The sequence below is a fragment of the Phascolarctos cinereus genome, unplaced genomic scaffold (assembly GCF_003287225.1).
Source record: "Phascolarctos cinereus isolate Bilbo 61053 unplaced genomic scaffold, phaCin_HiC Scaffold_4;HRSCAF=312, whole genome shotgun sequence".
NCBI lineage: Eukaryota > Metazoa > Chordata > Mammalia > Diprotodontia > Phascolarctidae > Phascolarctos > Phascolarctos cinereus.
In genome coordinates, this window is record NW_027555847.1 from 659,277,662 (window position 1) to 659,294,593 (window position 16,932).

Genomic DNA, 16,932 nt, shown 5'->3' on the forward strand with positions numbered 1-16,932 from the left:
ACCCGACCAACCAATCAGGAGGCGGGAGAGGCGGGGCCCGAGAGAAGAGGCGGAGAATGAGCAGAGCCGGGAGAAACTTTCTTACACATCCATCTGTATTGGTTGCTACAGGTAGTTTACAAGCGGTCTGCCTCGGCCCGGGGGCGTCCGTCCCCAGTCTCGGCCTCCTGGGAAGGACCCTGGCCCAGGAGGGTGGGCAGACACTGTGGCGAGGGGCCAGGCAGGAGGTGCAGGATCCTCCTCTGCCCAAGGTGCCTGGGGCAGGGAGGCTGGAGAGGAATCTGGGGCTGGGGGGCACTGAGAGGGTCAGGGCCCAAGAACAGGCAGTCCTTCAGCAGAGGTAAGGTCAGAGTGGGGACGTTCCACCGAGGACTCACAGTCTGAAGCCCCTGATTTGGAGCAGAGGCTGGGAGGTGAACACAGGAGTGAGGAATGAACCAGTTTCTGGCTTTTTCTTCATCCTGGCCCATGAACCAATAGTGAAAGCCCTAGGATTCTGAGGTCCAGGCTGAAGAACTAGGATATTGGTGTCTACCACGGGGGTGTCATAGGCTGGGGGTTCTGGAGGTAGGACATCACCACAGCAGAAATGGAGAGCCTGGTTGGGAGGAAAGAGGGTGAGGCTGGGGCTACGAAGCAGCCCAGGAAGAACTAACTGGAGCTCTTTGAACCCTCTGACAGGTGAGGAGAAAGGAAGGCAAGAGGGGTCAAGCACACCGCCCCTCCTTCATGACACTGGGACCCCCCACCAGGGCTTTGTCCCATCCCGGGGACTTACATGAAGCTGCTCATCATCTGCTTGGTATCTTCAGAGCTTCGAGAGTTGGCAAAGCTGATGAAGGAACAGTAGACAGCAATCCAGGCACACCACTTCAGCTGGGGAGAAGAAAGGCAGAATCAGGCTGGCCTGGAGTCTTCTCCCTCTCTGACCATGAACCCTTCAAACCGGAGGTCTGAATCCTCACCCCAGGGGCATGTCTTCTCACCCAGGCTGACTGACCCTCCCCACCCTGTCCCTGGGCTGCACCTTGAGCATGAGGCCGCACATGCTGAAGATCATTCCCAGCAGGTTCATGTAGTCCGGGGTCGGATCCTCCAGGGCCGGGTTGTTCTCCGTGGCAGGTGGCTTGTACCTGGAACACGAAGGTGACACGGAAAGGGGCTCTGTCAGCCCATCTCGAAGCCCAGGGAGGAGAATCATTGAATAGGCTTTCCGTGCCCAAGCTCTCTAAGCTCAGGGTAAGGAAACAAAAGGAATCACTTTCTCCACCCTAGATCTCTCAAGTACAGGGAGCGAGTCATGAGAACGGCTTTCCCAGCCTGGGACCTGAAAGCAGGAAATCGAGCCAAGAGAAATAGCTTTTACTCCCAGGATCTGCAAGCGCACGGGAGACACGTAACCAGGTTACCTAACCCCGATGTCTAAGCGCAGGCTGGGAAATCAAAGAACCAGTTTCCCCAGATAAGGATCTCTAAGCGTAGGGTGTGAAGTCAAAGAGCCAGCTTTCCCAGGTGAGTCTAGGGAAATAGCTTTCCCTCACAGGATCTCTAAGCTCAGGTTGCAGTTATGGAATAGGCTTCACTGTAAGGAAATCTCTGAGCTTGGGGGGGTGAAGGCGGGGCTGGATTCTCACCTGAGCACCTTGTTGGGCCGCCGAGGGTCCGACATGTTGTTCGCGGACATCGCCGGGCCGGGAAGGGGCGGGGTGTGCGGCGCGCGGTAGAGAAGAAAAGCGAACCACCGGTCCTGACCCTACCCCTTCCGCTCCTGCCGCAGGCACTTCCGGTACCATACAACTCCCTAAGCTTGGGGGAGCCTCTGGGGTGTAACACTGAAGACTCGGACATTTTCGTTCCAGTTACCGCCCGGAACATGGCGTTCCCAGAGCCAAGGCCAACGAAGCCGGAGCTGCCTCGGAAATCGGTGCGGAGCCTGCCCTGCCGCCAGGGAGCCGTGCGGGCTGTGCGCTTCAATGGTCTGTGCTCTCCTTAGCCGGGAAGGGAAGAAGGGGAGGGAGAGAGAGGAGGAGGTGGGAAGGGAATGGGGAGAAAAGAGGGGAGGCGGGAGGGGGGGAGGAGGGAAAAAGGAGGGAGAGAGAGAGGGAAGGTGGGAGGAAGCCGGGGAGAGTGGAGGAGGGAGGCGAGGGCTCGGACTGTCTCCTTCCGTGCAGTGGATGGTCGATACTGCCTGACCTGTGGCAGTGACAAGTCACTGTGCTTGTGGAGCCCACTGCGGGGGACATTGCTTCGGACGTACGGCGGCCACGGGGCCGAGGTGCTGGATGCTGCGGGGTGAGGCCCCCCATCCCCCAGTCCTTCCTGAGCTGTTCCCGGAATGTGCCTTCTCCATTGAGGCTCTGGTGCACCCGGTGCCACCTTACCGAGGCCCTCTCTTCTTCCCCAGGTGTTTCCATAGCAGTTGGAACTCTCCTTTTGTTCCAAAGTCTACGTATCCACAAACTATGAACTAACCCCCAGGCAAAGGCTTCTCCCCAGCCTCTGTACCCCCACCCTCCGCCTTCATATAGCTATCTCCTGTACCCAAGTGATCCCTGTATTCTTGCACCCTACTCTCCAGTTCATTTGACAACAGCCGCCTGTGCTCTGGAGGAAGTGACCGAGCTGTTCTGTTTTGGGATGTGGCATCAGGCCAGATTCTCCGAAAATTCCGGGGCCATGCAGCGGTAAGAGCAGGGATTGGAAGGACTGAAGGGGAATCCAAAGCTGTCCCATTCCCTGCCTTCTTCCTAGCCCATGGCCCGAGAGAATCTTAGTCTTCTTCACCCCCTACCCCACCAACCTTGCACTGAGTCCTTACTCAGCTGTCTTTACCATACCATACCATGCTATGCTTCCCTTGCCTTCAAAGTCCAGTTTAAGGGCCACTACTCCCAAGAAACCCTACACAACCAAGTCATGCCTTTGCTCCTTCCCACAATCTGAACTACACTCACTTGGTTCTGGGTGGGTCTTGTGGCCTCACACAATAACCCACATTGACCAAGCATTCCTCTACCCCCATCCCATGCTGCCTTTCCAGAAGGTGAACTGTGTGCAGTTCAATGAAGAAGCCACAGTGATTGTGTCTGGTAAGTTGAGAGTCCTGGGGGTAGGGGAAGCTTCAAGAGCCTAGGTCCTGCCCCTGCTTCCATTTCACTGGGAGCTGGGTTTGGGCTCCAGGCTCTATCGATTCAAGTGTCCGATGCTGGGACTGCCGCTCACGACGACCTGACCCTGTCCAGATCCTAGATGAAGCCAAGGATGGTATATCCAGTATAAAGCTGTCAGACCATGAGATCTTAGCAGGGTGAGTGCCAAAGTAGGGAAGAGATGTGTCTGTCAGAGACCAAACAAAGCCTGGACGCTCCCAAGCCCCTCCTCTTGTGTCTCTCCCCAGTTCTGTGGATGGACGCTCACGGCGCTATGACCTTCGGATGGGAGAGCTGTATGCAGATTATGTGGGAAGTGAGTATTCAGGGCACAAGGGGCCTGGGAGGGCATAGCTGGGAGCACTGATCCTCACCCTGTCCCTTTTACAGGTCCCATCACTTGTGTGTGCTTTAGCAAAGATGGCCAGTGCACCCTCATCTCCAGCCTCGACTCTTCCCTTCGACTCCTGGACAAAGATACAGGGGAGCTGCTGGGAGAGTGAGTAAGCCTACAAAGCAGCTGGCCCCTCTTCTATTTACCCAATGTTCAATGTGAATTAAGCTCCTGTGTACAAACCTCTCCAGGCACAGAAAACAGACCCAAAGAAAGCTAGGGCAAAGGGGGATAACAGGTGTACAATTACAAAACATGAGATGGCGAGAGAGGCACCAATCAAAGATGACTTTCCTGGGGAGTGTGGGAAAGTTTCATGGTTCGAGGTCATGCCTGGGTTAGGCCTTGAATGAATGGAGAAGGGGGATTTCAGCAAAGCCAGACAGAAATGACTACATCCTAGGCCCAGGCACAGAGAACTGAGAGAGAAAAAAGTAGAGCATTAGATAAGGCAGAGTAAGGCTACCATAGGAGATCCCTGAATGCATGTTTCTTGCAGTAAGGGGTGGGAAGTCTCGAGCTCTTAGGGGGCTAGCCTGACGTCTCTCCCTCAGGTACACAGGGCACAAGAATCACAAATACAAGCTGGACTGCTGCCTGAGTGAGCGAGATACCCATGTGGTCAGTGCCTCAGAGGACGGAAACGTCTATTTCTGGGACCTCGTGGAGGTAAGTGCCCACAGCGACTAGTACCTTGCCTCCTCTCTCTTCCTTCTCACTACAGTCTGTCTTTTGTGTCACAGGGCACTCTGGCTTTGACCCTACCTGTGAGCCGAGGCGTAGTCCAGTCCCTGGCCTTTCACCCCACCGAGCCCTGCCTGCTGACTGCCTCAGAAGGCAGCGTCCACTGCTGGCGAGAAGAGTCGTTTGTAGCAGAGGATGAGTTGCCGGCTTGAGGGATAGCACAGACATACCTGGATGGGACGCGTGGATTTTATTGGCTTTAGGGATCTGTACCTAGAGACTTTATCTCAGGCCTAGGTATTTGCTGACCTTGGCCGGGGCACCATGAAAGCTGGGGATGTCTAGGGAGTAAGTGTGAGACAATAAATAGGAGGGGTCAGAAACCAGGACCCCCAGCTTCCAGGTCCTAATTGGAACCAGCCGCTCAGTCGTTGTTTTTCTCAGGAGTGAAGGCGCCGATTTTCTGGGCAAAAGTCTCTGCCACAAGCAGAGGGAAGACAAGAGAGGCATCAGCATAAACCTGGGGGAGGAAATTGGAAGACAGGGAAACATAACTAGAGGCCCAAGGCTACCTCCCCCTCTCAACACCGCAGCCTGAGACCAGACGTGCCTTAACGGGCTTTGCATCCATTCGGATCTTGCCCCAGGACACAGCTTCATCTGGCCTTGCACCCGAGTCTGAGCCGTCAAATTCCTGGGCTGTGTTGATGTAGACAGCATAATCAGCCCCATTCCTCTGTTGGGACAGGTTAGAATGAGGGGAGATGAGGGAAGAGTGGGTTCAGCTGACACTCAACCAATCACATCAGTACTTTAGACACAGCTCTCTCGATGCTCACAGCAGCCCTGGTGAGACAGACTACGGGTAATAATCCGATTTGACAGATGAGGATGGGTTCAGAGCTTAAGCCACTGGTCCATGGGGTCACAGGACAAGGGTCAGAAACTGGATTTTAAACCACATCTCTCCTATCTCCAAGTCCCACACTCTTGCCATTATACAGAACTCTGAAGACTTTCACAGTAATATGTGGGGAACAAGAACATTCTGGGTTGGTGGGAACATTCCAGAAGAGAGAGCAGCATTGTCAAACAAGTCACAGAGTCCTTGACATGCAGAAAGAAAGATGCCCAGGTGTCACAGCTGGCCCTGCAGGGCGGCCTTACCATGAGGTTAGCATTGGCAATGTGGTGTTTCACCAGGCCTCCCCCGAGGATGATCATGCCTGTGTGCTTGGCAAAGATGGCCTGAGCATTGATGAGTCGTAAATCTGGGCAAAAGAATCGGGCTTTACTGGTGACTCCTGGTTTCCCAATGCCACTACCCTCTTTGAAGCATGGTTCCCCTTTCATGCCACACCACCCTGCCCCACTGTCAGGCCCTAGGAGGTGCGGGGGAAAGCTCACCTTCCACAATGTCCAGTACAAGCCCTGGTTTCTTATATGAATGGAAGAAGACCATATCCCCAAGAGATCCATCTGTCAGAGCTGGACTTAGCACTGGGATATTGTTCTAGATAGTGGAATCAGAAGTCACTACAGGGTGGGGATACAAGACTCCCTCTCTTATCTATACTCTCCCTCCCCAACTACTGGGCCAAAAGAGAAGAGGATGAAAAAATGGGAAAAGGGCACTGAGTTCAAAGATCATAGGGACAGGGCCTCAGGGATATTTGGACAGAAATCTTAACACTCCACACCTTTTTCACTAATAGGTCATACCTTCTGCGCCCAGTAATACACAGACTCAGGATTGTTGATCTCTTTGCCCAATCGTGCAATCATCTTCGATGGTGTCCATTTCACCCCCTAGGAAAGGACAGGCCCTTGGGTCTCTTGACCTCAAGGAACACTTCCCCTCCCAATCCCTGCATGCCCCACCCCTTTGGTCCATTGGTGAATGCCCTCCCCAATGACCCCTGACCCAGGCCCTCTATCCCACTCCCTGAACTGTAGCCACCTCTGTATTTTGCTCCAGAACCATCTGGTCCAGAATCGGCATTAGCCAGTCCTCAAACTTGCAGTAATTGTTATTAGGGACAAGCAGGTTTCCAATCCTGAAGGGTTAAGGGTCAGTCACTTCAAGGCTCTGAGGCAGAGAAGCCTCCACAGTGGCCCCCCCCTTCCTCACCCATACCTATTGATGCCATTTTGTCTCAGGTCCTTCCCCTTCAGGCTAAATTCGCCCAGATATGTGGGTGCCAGGCATTTGATCAGATCTTCCTCTATACCACCTGCAGTTGTCACTAGAACATCCACCTGCAGGGCCAAGCCCAAGAGAATCAGCAGAAATCACCCTTGGCATAAGTGGTACTTTAGCCGCCCCTCTCCCCAGCTCCAAACCCACTCCTCTCCCAGCCAAAGGAGATCTTTCACTAAGCTCCTGAGGGTCTCCAGGCCTTGACCAAGGCCACTCTCCCGCACCATATTATGCTGCACCAGGTAACGAATGGTCTCTCGGACACCAGAGCTGATGAGATTTGACGTGTAGCCCAAGAAGATGGTACAGCCGGTCACTGGCCGATGGCTTGGATTCAAGTCTGTGCGGTTCTCCTCCTCCTCCCCCAGAGGCTCCAGCTTTTTCTCAATCTGGGAGAGAAGGTGGAGTGACTGTGATATCTCTCCAAACTTAAAGCCTGGGTTTGCTGGGAAGCAGGGCCCACTTAAAGGTAATGTTCCTCGAATTGTTCCATAGATGCAGAAACTGAAGTCTACTGAAGATGAAAGACCAACCCAAGATTCCAAAGGGAAACGAACTCATCCCCTGACTTGGTCCCTTAAACTCTGGATTGGGCAGAGGTACACACAGTGACACATGCTTGTATCTCAACACTTGTTCACCACTGAACACCTTGTTGCCAACAGCTTCTTTCATGCTTTGACAGTCTCCTCAGTATCCCATTGCCCCTCCAGGCTTCACCCCGGCAACGATTTCCCCAAGTTTGAAATTCCCTTTTACCCCAGGGTAAAGGCTCTCATCTTCGATCCACAGACATCAAATTATGTGGTTGGCTCCTTCACTGCTGGGTCTTCCCTTCTGGGAGCTTTGCATACAGTGGAATTATCCCTTATTCCCTCACCCACTCCTCTCCCAATGCTCTTGACATTGACGGACCCTCACTTGTCCCCATTTCTTCCTAGGACCCCAACAGTCTTAACCTAGCCCTCTTCTCCAGCCCCGCCCCCTCACCATGGCGTTGACCTGCTGCACGGCGCGGCCGAAGCTGGTGGCCTGGAAGCCGGTGGTGGCGAAGGCGCGCAGGAGAGCGCCATAGTCCAGGCCGCGGTTGAAGTCGTAGCCCCGGACCTGGACGGCCTCCACGGGCAGCGCCGAGCTGTGCCTGAGGACGGCGTCCACAACTCCCGGGGGCGGTCGTGGCCCGGGCCCCTCCCCACACTCCTCCTCCGGGGAGCCTTCCATGCGCCCTTTGGGGGAGGTTGGAGGCCAAGGTCAGGCCGCCCCGCCCGACCTCGGCTCACCGGGCGCTCAGCGCGATCCCGGCTTGCCGAGGAAGTGAGGACGGGGACCTGAAATGGTGAAGGACCGGAAATGTTGCACATCACGTGGCGATGGAGGCTCAGCTCCTTTTTCTTGACCCTCATTTCTTCTACGGAGGCCGCCGAGGCTCGAGAGCTTCGCGCGCGCTCTCCCGCCCTCTATCGATCACCCGTAGAGGGCCTCCAGGCTCCCCGCGTTGGTTCCTGGTCCCACGAGGCAGGGCGACGGTCCTTGCCTCTGCATGGTGTCTAGGAGATGCACAGGGTGCGGACTCTCCTGGCTTGGGCAGGGCCAAGGCCTCCTCACAGCTCTGGAGCTGAATAAGGTTGGTCAACACCCTGCCCCTCTGGGTCTCTAGTCCCCCTCTCTGTAAAATCACGGACTGGGAGGTAGAAGGCACGTTGGCGATCCCTTTTCTAGCCCAGTGTGCCCATTTCACAGATCAGTCAACCAGCAAAGCAGTGCAGTGCACTGAGCTAGGAAAGGGGAAAGACTGAAAGTTTAGACAGGCCATTATAACTGCCTTTATGCAGCTCAGTCTAGCAGAGAAGCTAGATTGTTTTCAGTCTGACTCTTCCTGACCCCATTAGGGTTCTCTCCGCAGTCGTGCTGGAGTGGTTTGCCATTCCCTTTTCCGTTTCATTTGATGGATATAGGAAACTGAGGCAAACAGTGTTAAGTGACTTTTCCAGGATCACACAGCTAGTGTCTGAGGTTGCATCTGAACACAGGTCTTCCTTATTCCAGTTCTGGCACTCTGTCTGCTGTGCCACCTACCTGCTGGAAGCTAGCCATGCCAAGGCATAAAATAATACACCTTATATAAGGGTAGTGGAAAGCGAAAAACGAGGGCGGGCTTACCACCCATGAAGGAATTGGGGCTCAGAGAGCTTGATGGACTTGTCCAGGGCACACAGCATCTAGGTAGCAGCCAGGAGCCCAACCACTGTCTCCTAACTCCAAATTCAGATCTTTTTCCTTTGCACATTAGATCTCCAGAACTTTGTTACATCACACACCTCATCGGTCAACAACGTTTGGACACATAGACTAGATCAATGGTCTCCAAACCTTTTGATACCATGCATCTTGCCGATTAAAAATGTTTGAGCACATAGCCCCGATATGTGTATATTTATTTGTAACTTCTCTACATAAATTTATTTATATGGAGGTGTATAATGTATAAGGGCAGCTAGGTGGCACAGTGGGTAGAGTACCAGGCCTGGAGACAGGAAGACAAATCCAGCCTCAGACACTAACTAGCTGGGTGACCCTGGGCAGATCACCTAATGCTGGTTGCTTCAGTTTCCTCATCAAGTGAGCTGGAGGAGGAAATGGAAAATCACTCCAGTATCTTTGCCAAGAAAACCCCAACTGGGGGGGAGGGGTCACAAAGAGTTAGACCCTACCGAAACAACAACGAATAATGGTATAGTGGATAGAGAGCTGGATTCAAATCCTGACACATGGCAGCTCTGTGATGATGGGCAGGTCACATAACATTGAGGTGCTCTGATGTCAACCTGCACTGGAAAAAGGAATTTCCTTACCTAGAGGATCCCCATAAGAATGAAAATCACAGTCCCTATTTCCCTACCACTGTGATAACATATGCATAATAACACTTATACAAAAATGTAAATTTAAAAAACATAATCTTTGATCACGTGGTCCAACAGGGCACCATTGACATTTATTGAATAAGGAATAGCATGGTCTGACCTGTGCTCTGAGAAAATCACTGGCAGCTATGTATGTAGAGGACAGATATAAGGCGGGGAGGCCAATTAAACTATTGGTAAAAGTCTGGGTGAAAGGCTGAAAGGTCCCAGCAAAGGTGACTGGAGACAAAAAGATCATTGTGAGAGATAAAAAGAACACAACTATTGATAGGTTATGTGGGGTAAGACAGGAATTAAGGACTATGGGGTGGCTTTGAGTGTGAACACCGACTTGGGTACCAGGAATAGGGAAGTTCCTTAGGCTTCAAAGGACCACAATGTATCCTTATTCTCGGTGACTCAGTGACAATGAAGTGGGAAGAAGAGAGAGGGGACTTCTTCCTGGGAGGCATGGTCTGACCATGAGAGGATCTTGGTGGCACAGCCTTGCCTTGGCCTGCACTCACACGTGCCACAGGTTGGCTGGGTCAGGATGAGGTTAGAAGCACCCTGAGGGACAGGTACCCGGTGAGGCCACAAGAGGTCAGTGGTGGGACGTGGTGCGAAAGATTGCAGGAGGTTGTTTGTTCTGAATTTCACCAATACGAATTTAAGCATTTCCATTTAGATAGTAGAAGAGGAAAAGGATCCCTTATTATATTCAGATTATTTTTCTTTTGGTGTGGATGTGTTGGAAATCAGCCCACGATTGCTTATGGAGGGGAAGGTGAAGGGCAACCCATCTTCCCACTCCTCTGGTCACGTACCCGTTGGAGTCATACCCCAGCACCCTCGAGAGTGCATGGACTCTACTTTGGAGACCACCACTGTAGGTGCTCTCTATTCCTTCTGGTTGTGATATCCTATAATCCATAAAATCAGGCAGGATTCTGAGACATCAAGCTATGTGGTTGGACCCCCAACACTAGGTTTCTTCTGGGTTCCTGCCTGACAGATATAGGGTTACTGTGATGTCCAACCCTTGCCCACCCCTCAAAGGGATCACCCACCCCACAGCCACTGCAGCTGCTGCTGTTTCCTGGCAGTGACATTTCACTCCCCAGGTGTCCTGGCTTCAAAGGCACTGGTGGGAAGGAAGAAAGGGACAGCCTAGACCCTAGGAGTCCAGGGGGCTGGGCTATTATTAGTGGATGGGGGGAGCTGCATTGCTCCCTGGGCACTAACCAGAACCAGACCCTGACAGAGAGAGGAACACTCTTCTTTGGAGAGGTGAGGAGCATAGGATTTAGGATAGGAAGGTTAAAAAATTATTTAGTCCAAAAAAAATTTATTTAGTCCAGTATTTTTATTTTACAAACAAAGAAACTGAGGCCCAGAGAAGGAAAGAGATTTGAAGAGTTGAGCCTTGAATCTGGATCCTGAGTCCACATTCAATGCTTGCCTAGCCTTTCTTGCCTTCCAGGAAAATGATCCATTTCTCCTCAGTCTTCGGCCTGGGCCAGCCAGGGCATTTCAGGAGGAAAAAAGGAGATGAAGGAAGCAGGCTTGGGAACCATACTATTTAAAGCTAGGAAAGGTTGCAGAGATCTTCTCATTTCTCAGATGAGAAAACTGAGGCGGGGGCAGGGTGGGATAACTTGTCCTAGGTTTCGGTCACACAACTAAATGGCAGGACAAGGCTATGAGCCCAAACAGGTCCGGGAGTGACTCGGGAAGGGACTGGGGTGTGGGGGCTGACAGCTGATGTCTCTTGCTGCAAGGAGCCAGGGGAGCTTGATCGCATTCAGGCAGCTCCAAGTCCCTCTCAACAACACGGCAGATGTCCAGCAAGATGTCAAGTGGCAGTGACATAGGCCAAGCACGCTGGGCAGTGGAGCAGCTGCGGATGGAGGCCGGCATTGACCGTGTCCAGGTGAGGGCTTGAGACTGGGAGAGGATGGGCTGGGAGTAGGGATGGGCCTGGGTCCCTGAGGACTAGCTAGGCCCTGATCTGGCCCTAGGTATCCAAGGCAGCAGGGGAGCTCTTGCAGTACTGTGTGGAACATGCCAAGAGTGACCCATTCCTCATGGGCATCCCAGCTGCTGTCAACCCCTTCAAGGAGAAAAAGCCATGCACCATCCTGTGACCCCCCCTCTCAAGGAACACCTGTGTCTTTAGACACCCCTACTCTTGGATTCCTTCCTTCAAATTCCTCATTCAATACCCCTATCAACAGACTCTGCACCTTCCTGTCCTAAGGTGCCCTGGCACCAGGTCCCCATGGCTTGAGATATACCCCACCCCTAGCACCTCACTGCCCAATATCCCTGAATCCTGAGACATTGCCATCCTGTGCCCCACCTCAAAACCCCTTGATCTCCTCTCCCATCCCTTCAATTCCAGAGGGTCTGAGAACCCCAGGAAAATACGAGTCAGGTCTTATTAAAGTCCTCAGCTCTGTGGGTGACTCTGAGTTCATATCTGGGAAATAGAACCAAGAACTGCTGTTCTCCCAAGGACCTGGGTGTCCATACATGCATCTCACAGCCACCCACTGCATGGTCTCTCCCTCAGTCTCCGACAAAAATGCTTCTCCTGTCACAGTCCCAATGCTGCCATCCAGTAGGCTGTGATTGAATGTCCATGGTCACAAACACTGTCTCAGTTGCAAAGTCAGACGGGACAGCCCCAGGCGCAAGTCACACACAGACACACCATCTCCATGCACGTGAAGGCACAAAGGCACCACATCACAGGCGGAGGCCCGGCAGTACACAGGTCACAGCAGCGGGGAATCATCCAATGGGTTTATTCCTGAGCTTTGGCCTCAACAGCAGGAGAAAGGGGTATTCCAATAATAAATAACAGGGAAGTGGGGGGGAAGGGAGGGAATGAGGCCAAGCCTTCACTGGAAGGACCCTCAACACTCTTCTGGCCCTGGGTGATGGGGTTTATCCCCCATCAGGAGCTATGAGCTTGAATGGTGGCAGCAATATGATCCCAGCCACTACAGAAAATGGCCAGGGGCTCTGCTAGCACCACAGAACCAGGTCTCAGACCTGGAAGGTTGGGACGGGCCCCAATAACAGGGCTTGGGGCCGTGACGGGGGAAGTGTGGGCAGCAGCACAGGTCCAAAGATGCCTCAGCCAGACCCAGTCCTCTGGGCCCCCCTACTTCAGGGCGTCAATCGCCACACCTCCAAGGACAGGCCCCCGGATGCAGCCACCACCACATTGCCATCCGCACAGACCTGGCAGGGGGAAATCAGGAAGAGAAACCTCACTGAAGTGCAGGGGGGAGGGGCTGTAGCAAAGAGAGCCTGGGAAGAGGGACCTTACCCCATTAAGAACATTGTGGTGGCTTCGGGTACAGATGGTCCGTGGTGGGTCAGTGGGCACATGTACCTGGGGAGGAGAAACGAGGCTCAGGGTCTGGAGGCGAGGGTCTGCAGTTCAATTTGGGGATCCTGGCCAACTGGTGCTTACCCGAATGGTCTTGTCCGTGGATGTGGTATAAAGTGACCCCAAGGAATGTTCAATGCCAGTGATTTGTGACCTATGCCCCACATCGAAGGACTACAGGGAAGAGACACAAGGGATGGGACATGCAGGGTTTTTATCACCCAACACCAGGCCCTGCTCTCCTCACACCCTCTTAACCCTGTTCCCAACTAAGTTCATATTCCCAGAGCAGCTGCTGATCCAGGGCTCTTCTGCCCATCCCCTTTCCCAACTCTTAGAATGAAAAACAAAAACAAAAAAGCAGGCTTAGGGATCACCCAGCCCAAACCTTTCATTTAACAGAGGAAGACACTGAAACCTTGGGAGATTATTTGCCATGGTTCTCCCTCCTACCCCAATGCCAGAAGAGAAATGGGCAAGGGAAGAGGTTGAGCCAAGGTGAGTGGAACTGAGAAATACCACACCCTGACATGCTTGAACTGGCCTCCGTGGTTCTCGAACACATAGAGCAGGCCCTGGTTGTCCCCAGCCCAGAGCTGGGGCTCTCGGTAAGACATGCACAGTAGGTATGACTCCAGCTGGTGGCAAGAAGAAGGCAGCTCAGAGGAGAAAAGATCAGGCCCTGCCCTCCACCCCGCCCCAAGGGCCGCTCAGAGGCTGAGCACCACCCCTTCCCCCTAGATCCCCCCATCAAGGATGGAGTTGTGGAGCCAGTCCCCACCCCGACCCTCCCGTCCTGGCCCTGCTGGGTCCCGGCACCTGCAGCCGTTGGAGGACGCTGTTGGTCCGCCGCTCAAACACCACCAAGGTTCGGTCCTCACTCCCCGAGATGATGTACTGGTCATCCGCCAACAAGGCCAGCACAGCGCTTGAATGCAGCCTTCGGCTCTTCACCAGGGCCTGGCCCGCTGCGCCAGGGGTGAGTCGGGCATTACAACAGCTGGTCACTTTCTGCCCTCCCAAGGGCTCCAGGTCCAGGCCAGGTGGATTCTTGGGAAGGCCCCCCTTCTGAGGCTTGATCCCTGGCTGTGACAATACTATCAGCCACCCCCAGCTAGTACAAGGAGCTCCTTGCTCTCAACCCTGGAAGTGTCTTCTCTGGCCAGACAAAGCCCTCTTCTACACTCCCCTGGGGACCCCGCTTTCCCCATCTCCGCCCAGGATTCTGGGCACCCACCTCGGGGGTCGTAAACAGTAACTTTCTTATCATAGGTGCCAGTGACCAGGATGTCAGGACGGTAGGAGAGACAGAGCACTGCAGCCTTGCCCCTAGGGAGACAGGAATGGGGCTCGGGGAAGGGAAGTTGGGCCCTCTGGGCCTCACACTTCTCCATCCCCACATGGCCTGAACTTTATCACTCCCTCCCCTATGCCCACCACATACCTGATCTCCCCAAACTGCTGCCCATCAGCTTCCATGTCCCAGAGTTTCACAGTGCTATCCCAGGAGCCCGAGCAGACGCGGTTATCCTGGGCAGCCAGGGACCAGACCCAGCCCTGGAGAATTGGGGGAAATCAGGGCATGGAGTCCCGTTCGGGAGGCATAGGCATGAGCCAGCAGAAGGATCACCCCAGAGCCTGGCTCCCGATCTCTCACCTTGTGGGTCCCGCTCCGCTGGGTACCCAGGGCCTTGACCAGAACCTTGCCTGGATCTACTCCAAGCTGTCTTAAGTCCCATAAGTTGACATTTCGGTCCCGAGAGCCAGAGACACAGAGTGCCCCACCCTGAAGGAGGACACAGGTGGGGTGCCAGGGCCATAAAAAGCATAAAATACAGCCCCAGGACAGGACTTAAGAGCTAGATGTGACCTTTGAGATATCTGATCTAACCCCATCACAATACAGATGAGGAAACTGAAGCCCAGAAAATTTAAGCTCTATGCCCAAGGTCACAAATTAAGTTCTTCAAGTCCAGAGATCTTTCCACTATGCTTAGACTTGGAGTTCAAATCCTGGCTCTGGTAATCGGTAATAACCAGCTCACTGGGTATGAACACTGACGTTCATCATAGGGTGTTAAAGTAAACCAAGGGCTTTTTTTTTTTTAAGAAAATGGCACTTGAGCTATGACTTGAAGGGAGCTAAGGTGAGGAATATGTACAGTAAAGGTCTAATTCCAAGTTGGAGGAAAAGCAAACAGGCTAGTTGGGAAGGAATGCAGAAGGAGGAAGAATGAGAGATACAGTAAATCTCAAGAGACAGATATTGTGACACGCTCTAAATGAATGCTCTTTAAACAGCATTTTCATCTATAAAAGCTTCTCAAGCAGTAGAGCGACATGGATGAATGGGATGAGGAGGACAGTGGAGGCAAGGAGGTGAATTGTAACCATCAGAGCAGATGAGGGCCTGGGACTTGGATCTGAGAGATGTTGTGGAAGTAGAAGCAATTAGACTTGGTAGCTAACAGGATATGGAGGTAATGGAGAGAGAAGACTTCAAGATGCTGGTGCCCTTGGCAGAAACAGTAAGCTAGGAAGAAGGGTGGGTTTAGACAAAAGAAAGGAGGAGTTCAGTTTTGGACATGTATCATTTGACAGGTGGAGATGTCCAACAGGTGATATGAGAAGTGGAGCTCAAAAAGTAATTAAACTCTAGTTGTATGACCCTGGGTAAGTCACTGAACCCTGAATGCCTCCAAAAAAAATTGTTAAATTTTTGAGCTTCAGTTTTTTCACCTTTCAAATATAGAAATTTCTCATCTATCACTTCTCTCTCTCTCTCCCTCAGAGGTTATGCTTTTCAAACCTACAAAGTTATAGAAATCGGATCTGTGACCATAGCTAAGGTCTCCTGCAGCTCTAAATCCTCCACTTCAAATCCAGATTGCTTCCAACCTCCCCACCCAGAAGACTTGCCTTGTCCTCACCTGCAGCAGGAGCACAGAGTCGATGGACGCAAAGTGGCCGTCAGACAAGCAGAAGTATTCGGCCCGTCGCCCATCGTCTGCCCAGCGGCCCAAGTGCTCCTCCAATTCGATGCAAGCAGCTGGCCAGTCAAAGTCCTCCTCTGGGGGTGGGGGGTAGTGAGGTCTGAACCCTGCCCCACCCACGAAGCCTGTCTCCTCTCTAGCCTCCTCCCCAGCACAGCCTCACTACCTGATTCAGCCCCTTGCTTCCAGACACGTGGCCCAGGAAAACAACTCGGCACCCCCGAAGGCCCCGAGTCCCTCCCCCGGTCCCCGCACCTTCCACCACGGGGTAGGCCCCCCCCAGGAGCTTCTGCACGCGGATCTTCCACATAACCTGGTCTTGGACGATGTCTCTGAGGGTCCGACACACCAGGGGCAGGACCCCCAGCACCAGCCTCGCCTCCAGGTAGGAGCAGATCTCCAGGATCAGCTCCAGCGGCAGACCCAGCAGCCCGGACGCGGCCGGGCCGGGCTCCGCCCCGGGGGACCACCTGGACTCACGCCACAACTCCGCGGGGGCTGGCCTAGGGCTGACCGTGGGCGGGGGAGCCAGGACCGTGCGGGCCAGGGCCGGGCCGGGCGAGCCCAGAACCCGTTCGATGTACTCCTGGGCTTGGGCATCCGGGTCCGTCTCAGGGTCCGAGTCCTCATCCCAGCCCTGGGAGTCGTCTGGGGGTAGCTCCATGCTGGGGGATACCCTGGGGAACCAAGTTGGGAAGGGGAGGCACCCTGAGAGCATACGATCACAGGGTAAGGGCTGGAAGGGCCCTCGCGGGCCCTCACTTTATGGAGGAAGACACCGAGGCTCAGACGAGGGAAGTGACTCGCCCAGTGTCACACGAGCAGTATAATGACAAAGGCAGGTCTCGAATCCAGCTCCTCTCGTTCCAATCCAGGGCTCTTCCCACCGCACCACACTGCGCTACACGGGGCCTGGTCGTGAAGGGGCCCGGGGTATGGGGGTGAGAAGCGAGCGCGGGCAGATGGGCCTGCCCTGGAGCCGCCCCACCTCCCACCTGTCACCCGCTCGGGCGCCGACGCCCCAGCTACAAATATTTCGTCTCCAAGGCACCAAGCCGTTACTTCCGGCGTCGACTGATGACGCAGCACAAAAGTAGCCGGCCCGTCCACGAGCCGGAAGTAGAGGAGACGTTCGCTTCCGCTACCTCTGGGCGGGGCTGCTCGGGCTGGGGGAGCGAGGATTGCTAGCAGGCTCCCCGGTAATCC

General features: G+C 53.9%; 5 protein-coding genes across 8 annotated transcripts; 2 read left to right on the forward strand and 3 right to left on the reverse strand.

The window, feature by feature from the left end:
• Positions 1-77: 77 nt before the first annotated feature.
• On the reverse strand, positions 78-1,743 carry WDR83OS (WD repeat domain 83 opposite strand). Its single transcript, XM_020994908.2, has 4 exons — positions 1,635-1,743; positions 1,028-1,133; positions 779-876; positions 78-598 (listed from the first exon to the last, which is right to left on the reverse strand). Exons 1-4 carry the CDS (start codon positions 1,682-1,684, stop codon positions 532-534), a joined length of 321 nt encoding a protein of 106 aa, XP_020850567.1. The 5' UTR covers positions 1,685-1,743; the 3' UTR covers positions 78-531.
• Positions 1,131-4,643, forward strand: WDR83 (WD repeat domain 83). Of its 2 annotated transcripts, XM_020994907.2 has the most exons (10): positions 1,131-1,239; positions 1,860-1,976; positions 2,172-2,292; positions 2,579-2,684; positions 3,041-3,089; positions 3,181-3,307; positions 3,398-3,465; positions 3,540-3,648; positions 4,098-4,212; positions 4,287-4,643. In XM_020994907.2, exons 2-10 carry the CDS (start codon positions 1,874-1,876, stop codon positions 4,437-4,439), a joined length of 951 nt encoding a protein of 316 aa, XP_020850566.1. In that variant the 5' UTR covers positions 1,131-1,239; positions 1,860-1,873; the 3' UTR covers positions 4,440-4,643. The 2 variants fall into 2 exon arrangements, with proteins under 2 accessions (XP_020850566.1, XP_078010050.1); XM_078153924.1 differs by lacking the exon at positions 1,131-1,239 and having other exon boundaries at positions 1,774-1,976.
• Positions 4,459-7,760, reverse strand: DHPS (deoxyhypusine synthase). 2 transcript variants are annotated; one of them, XM_020994906.2, is made up of 9 exons: positions 7,418-7,760; positions 6,652-6,816; positions 6,365-6,486; positions 6,188-6,284; positions 5,950-6,036; positions 5,635-5,740; positions 5,395-5,498; positions 4,838-4,963; positions 4,459-4,747 (listed from the first exon to the last, which is right to left on the reverse strand). In XM_020994906.2, the coding sequence occupies exons 1-9, from the start codon at positions 7,646-7,648 to the stop codon at positions 4,652-4,654; spliced, it is 1,134 nt and encodes a 377-aa protein (XP_020850565.1). In that variant the 5' UTR covers positions 7,649-7,760; the 3' UTR covers positions 4,459-4,651. The 2 variants fall into 2 exon arrangements, with proteins under 2 accessions (XP_020850565.1, XP_078010049.1); XM_078153923.1 differs by having other exon boundaries at positions 4,838-4,881; positions 5,377-5,498.
• A 2,917-nt stretch (positions 7,761-10,677) lies between these two features.
• On the reverse strand, positions 10,678-16,912 carry FBXW9 (F-box and WD repeat domain containing 9). 2 transcript variants are annotated; one of them, XM_020994904.2, is made up of 10 exons: positions 15,982-16,912; positions 15,664-15,803; positions 14,391-14,519; positions 14,178-14,290; positions 13,971-14,062; positions 13,553-13,701; positions 13,258-13,371; positions 12,818-12,907; positions 12,671-12,736; positions 10,678-12,582 (listed from the first exon to the last, which is right to left on the reverse strand). In XM_020994904.2, the coding sequence occupies exons 1-10, from the start codon at positions 16,442-16,444 to the stop codon at positions 12,508-12,510; spliced, it is 1,431 nt and encodes a 476-aa protein (XP_020850563.1). In that variant the 5' UTR covers positions 16,445-16,912; the 3' UTR covers positions 10,678-12,507. The 2 variants fall into 2 exon arrangements, with proteins under 2 accessions (XP_020850563.1, XP_020850564.1); XM_020994905.2 differs by lacking the exon at positions 14,391-14,519.
• Positions 11,171-11,791, forward strand: GNG14 (G protein subunit gamma 14). Its single transcript, XM_020994910.2, has 2 exons — positions 11,171-11,263; positions 11,352-11,791. The coding sequence occupies exons 1-2, from the start codon at positions 11,171-11,173 to the stop codon at positions 11,475-11,477; spliced, it is 219 nt and encodes a 72-aa protein (XP_020850569.1). The 3' UTR covers positions 11,478-11,791.
• Positions 16,913-16,932: the final 20 nt, after the last annotated feature.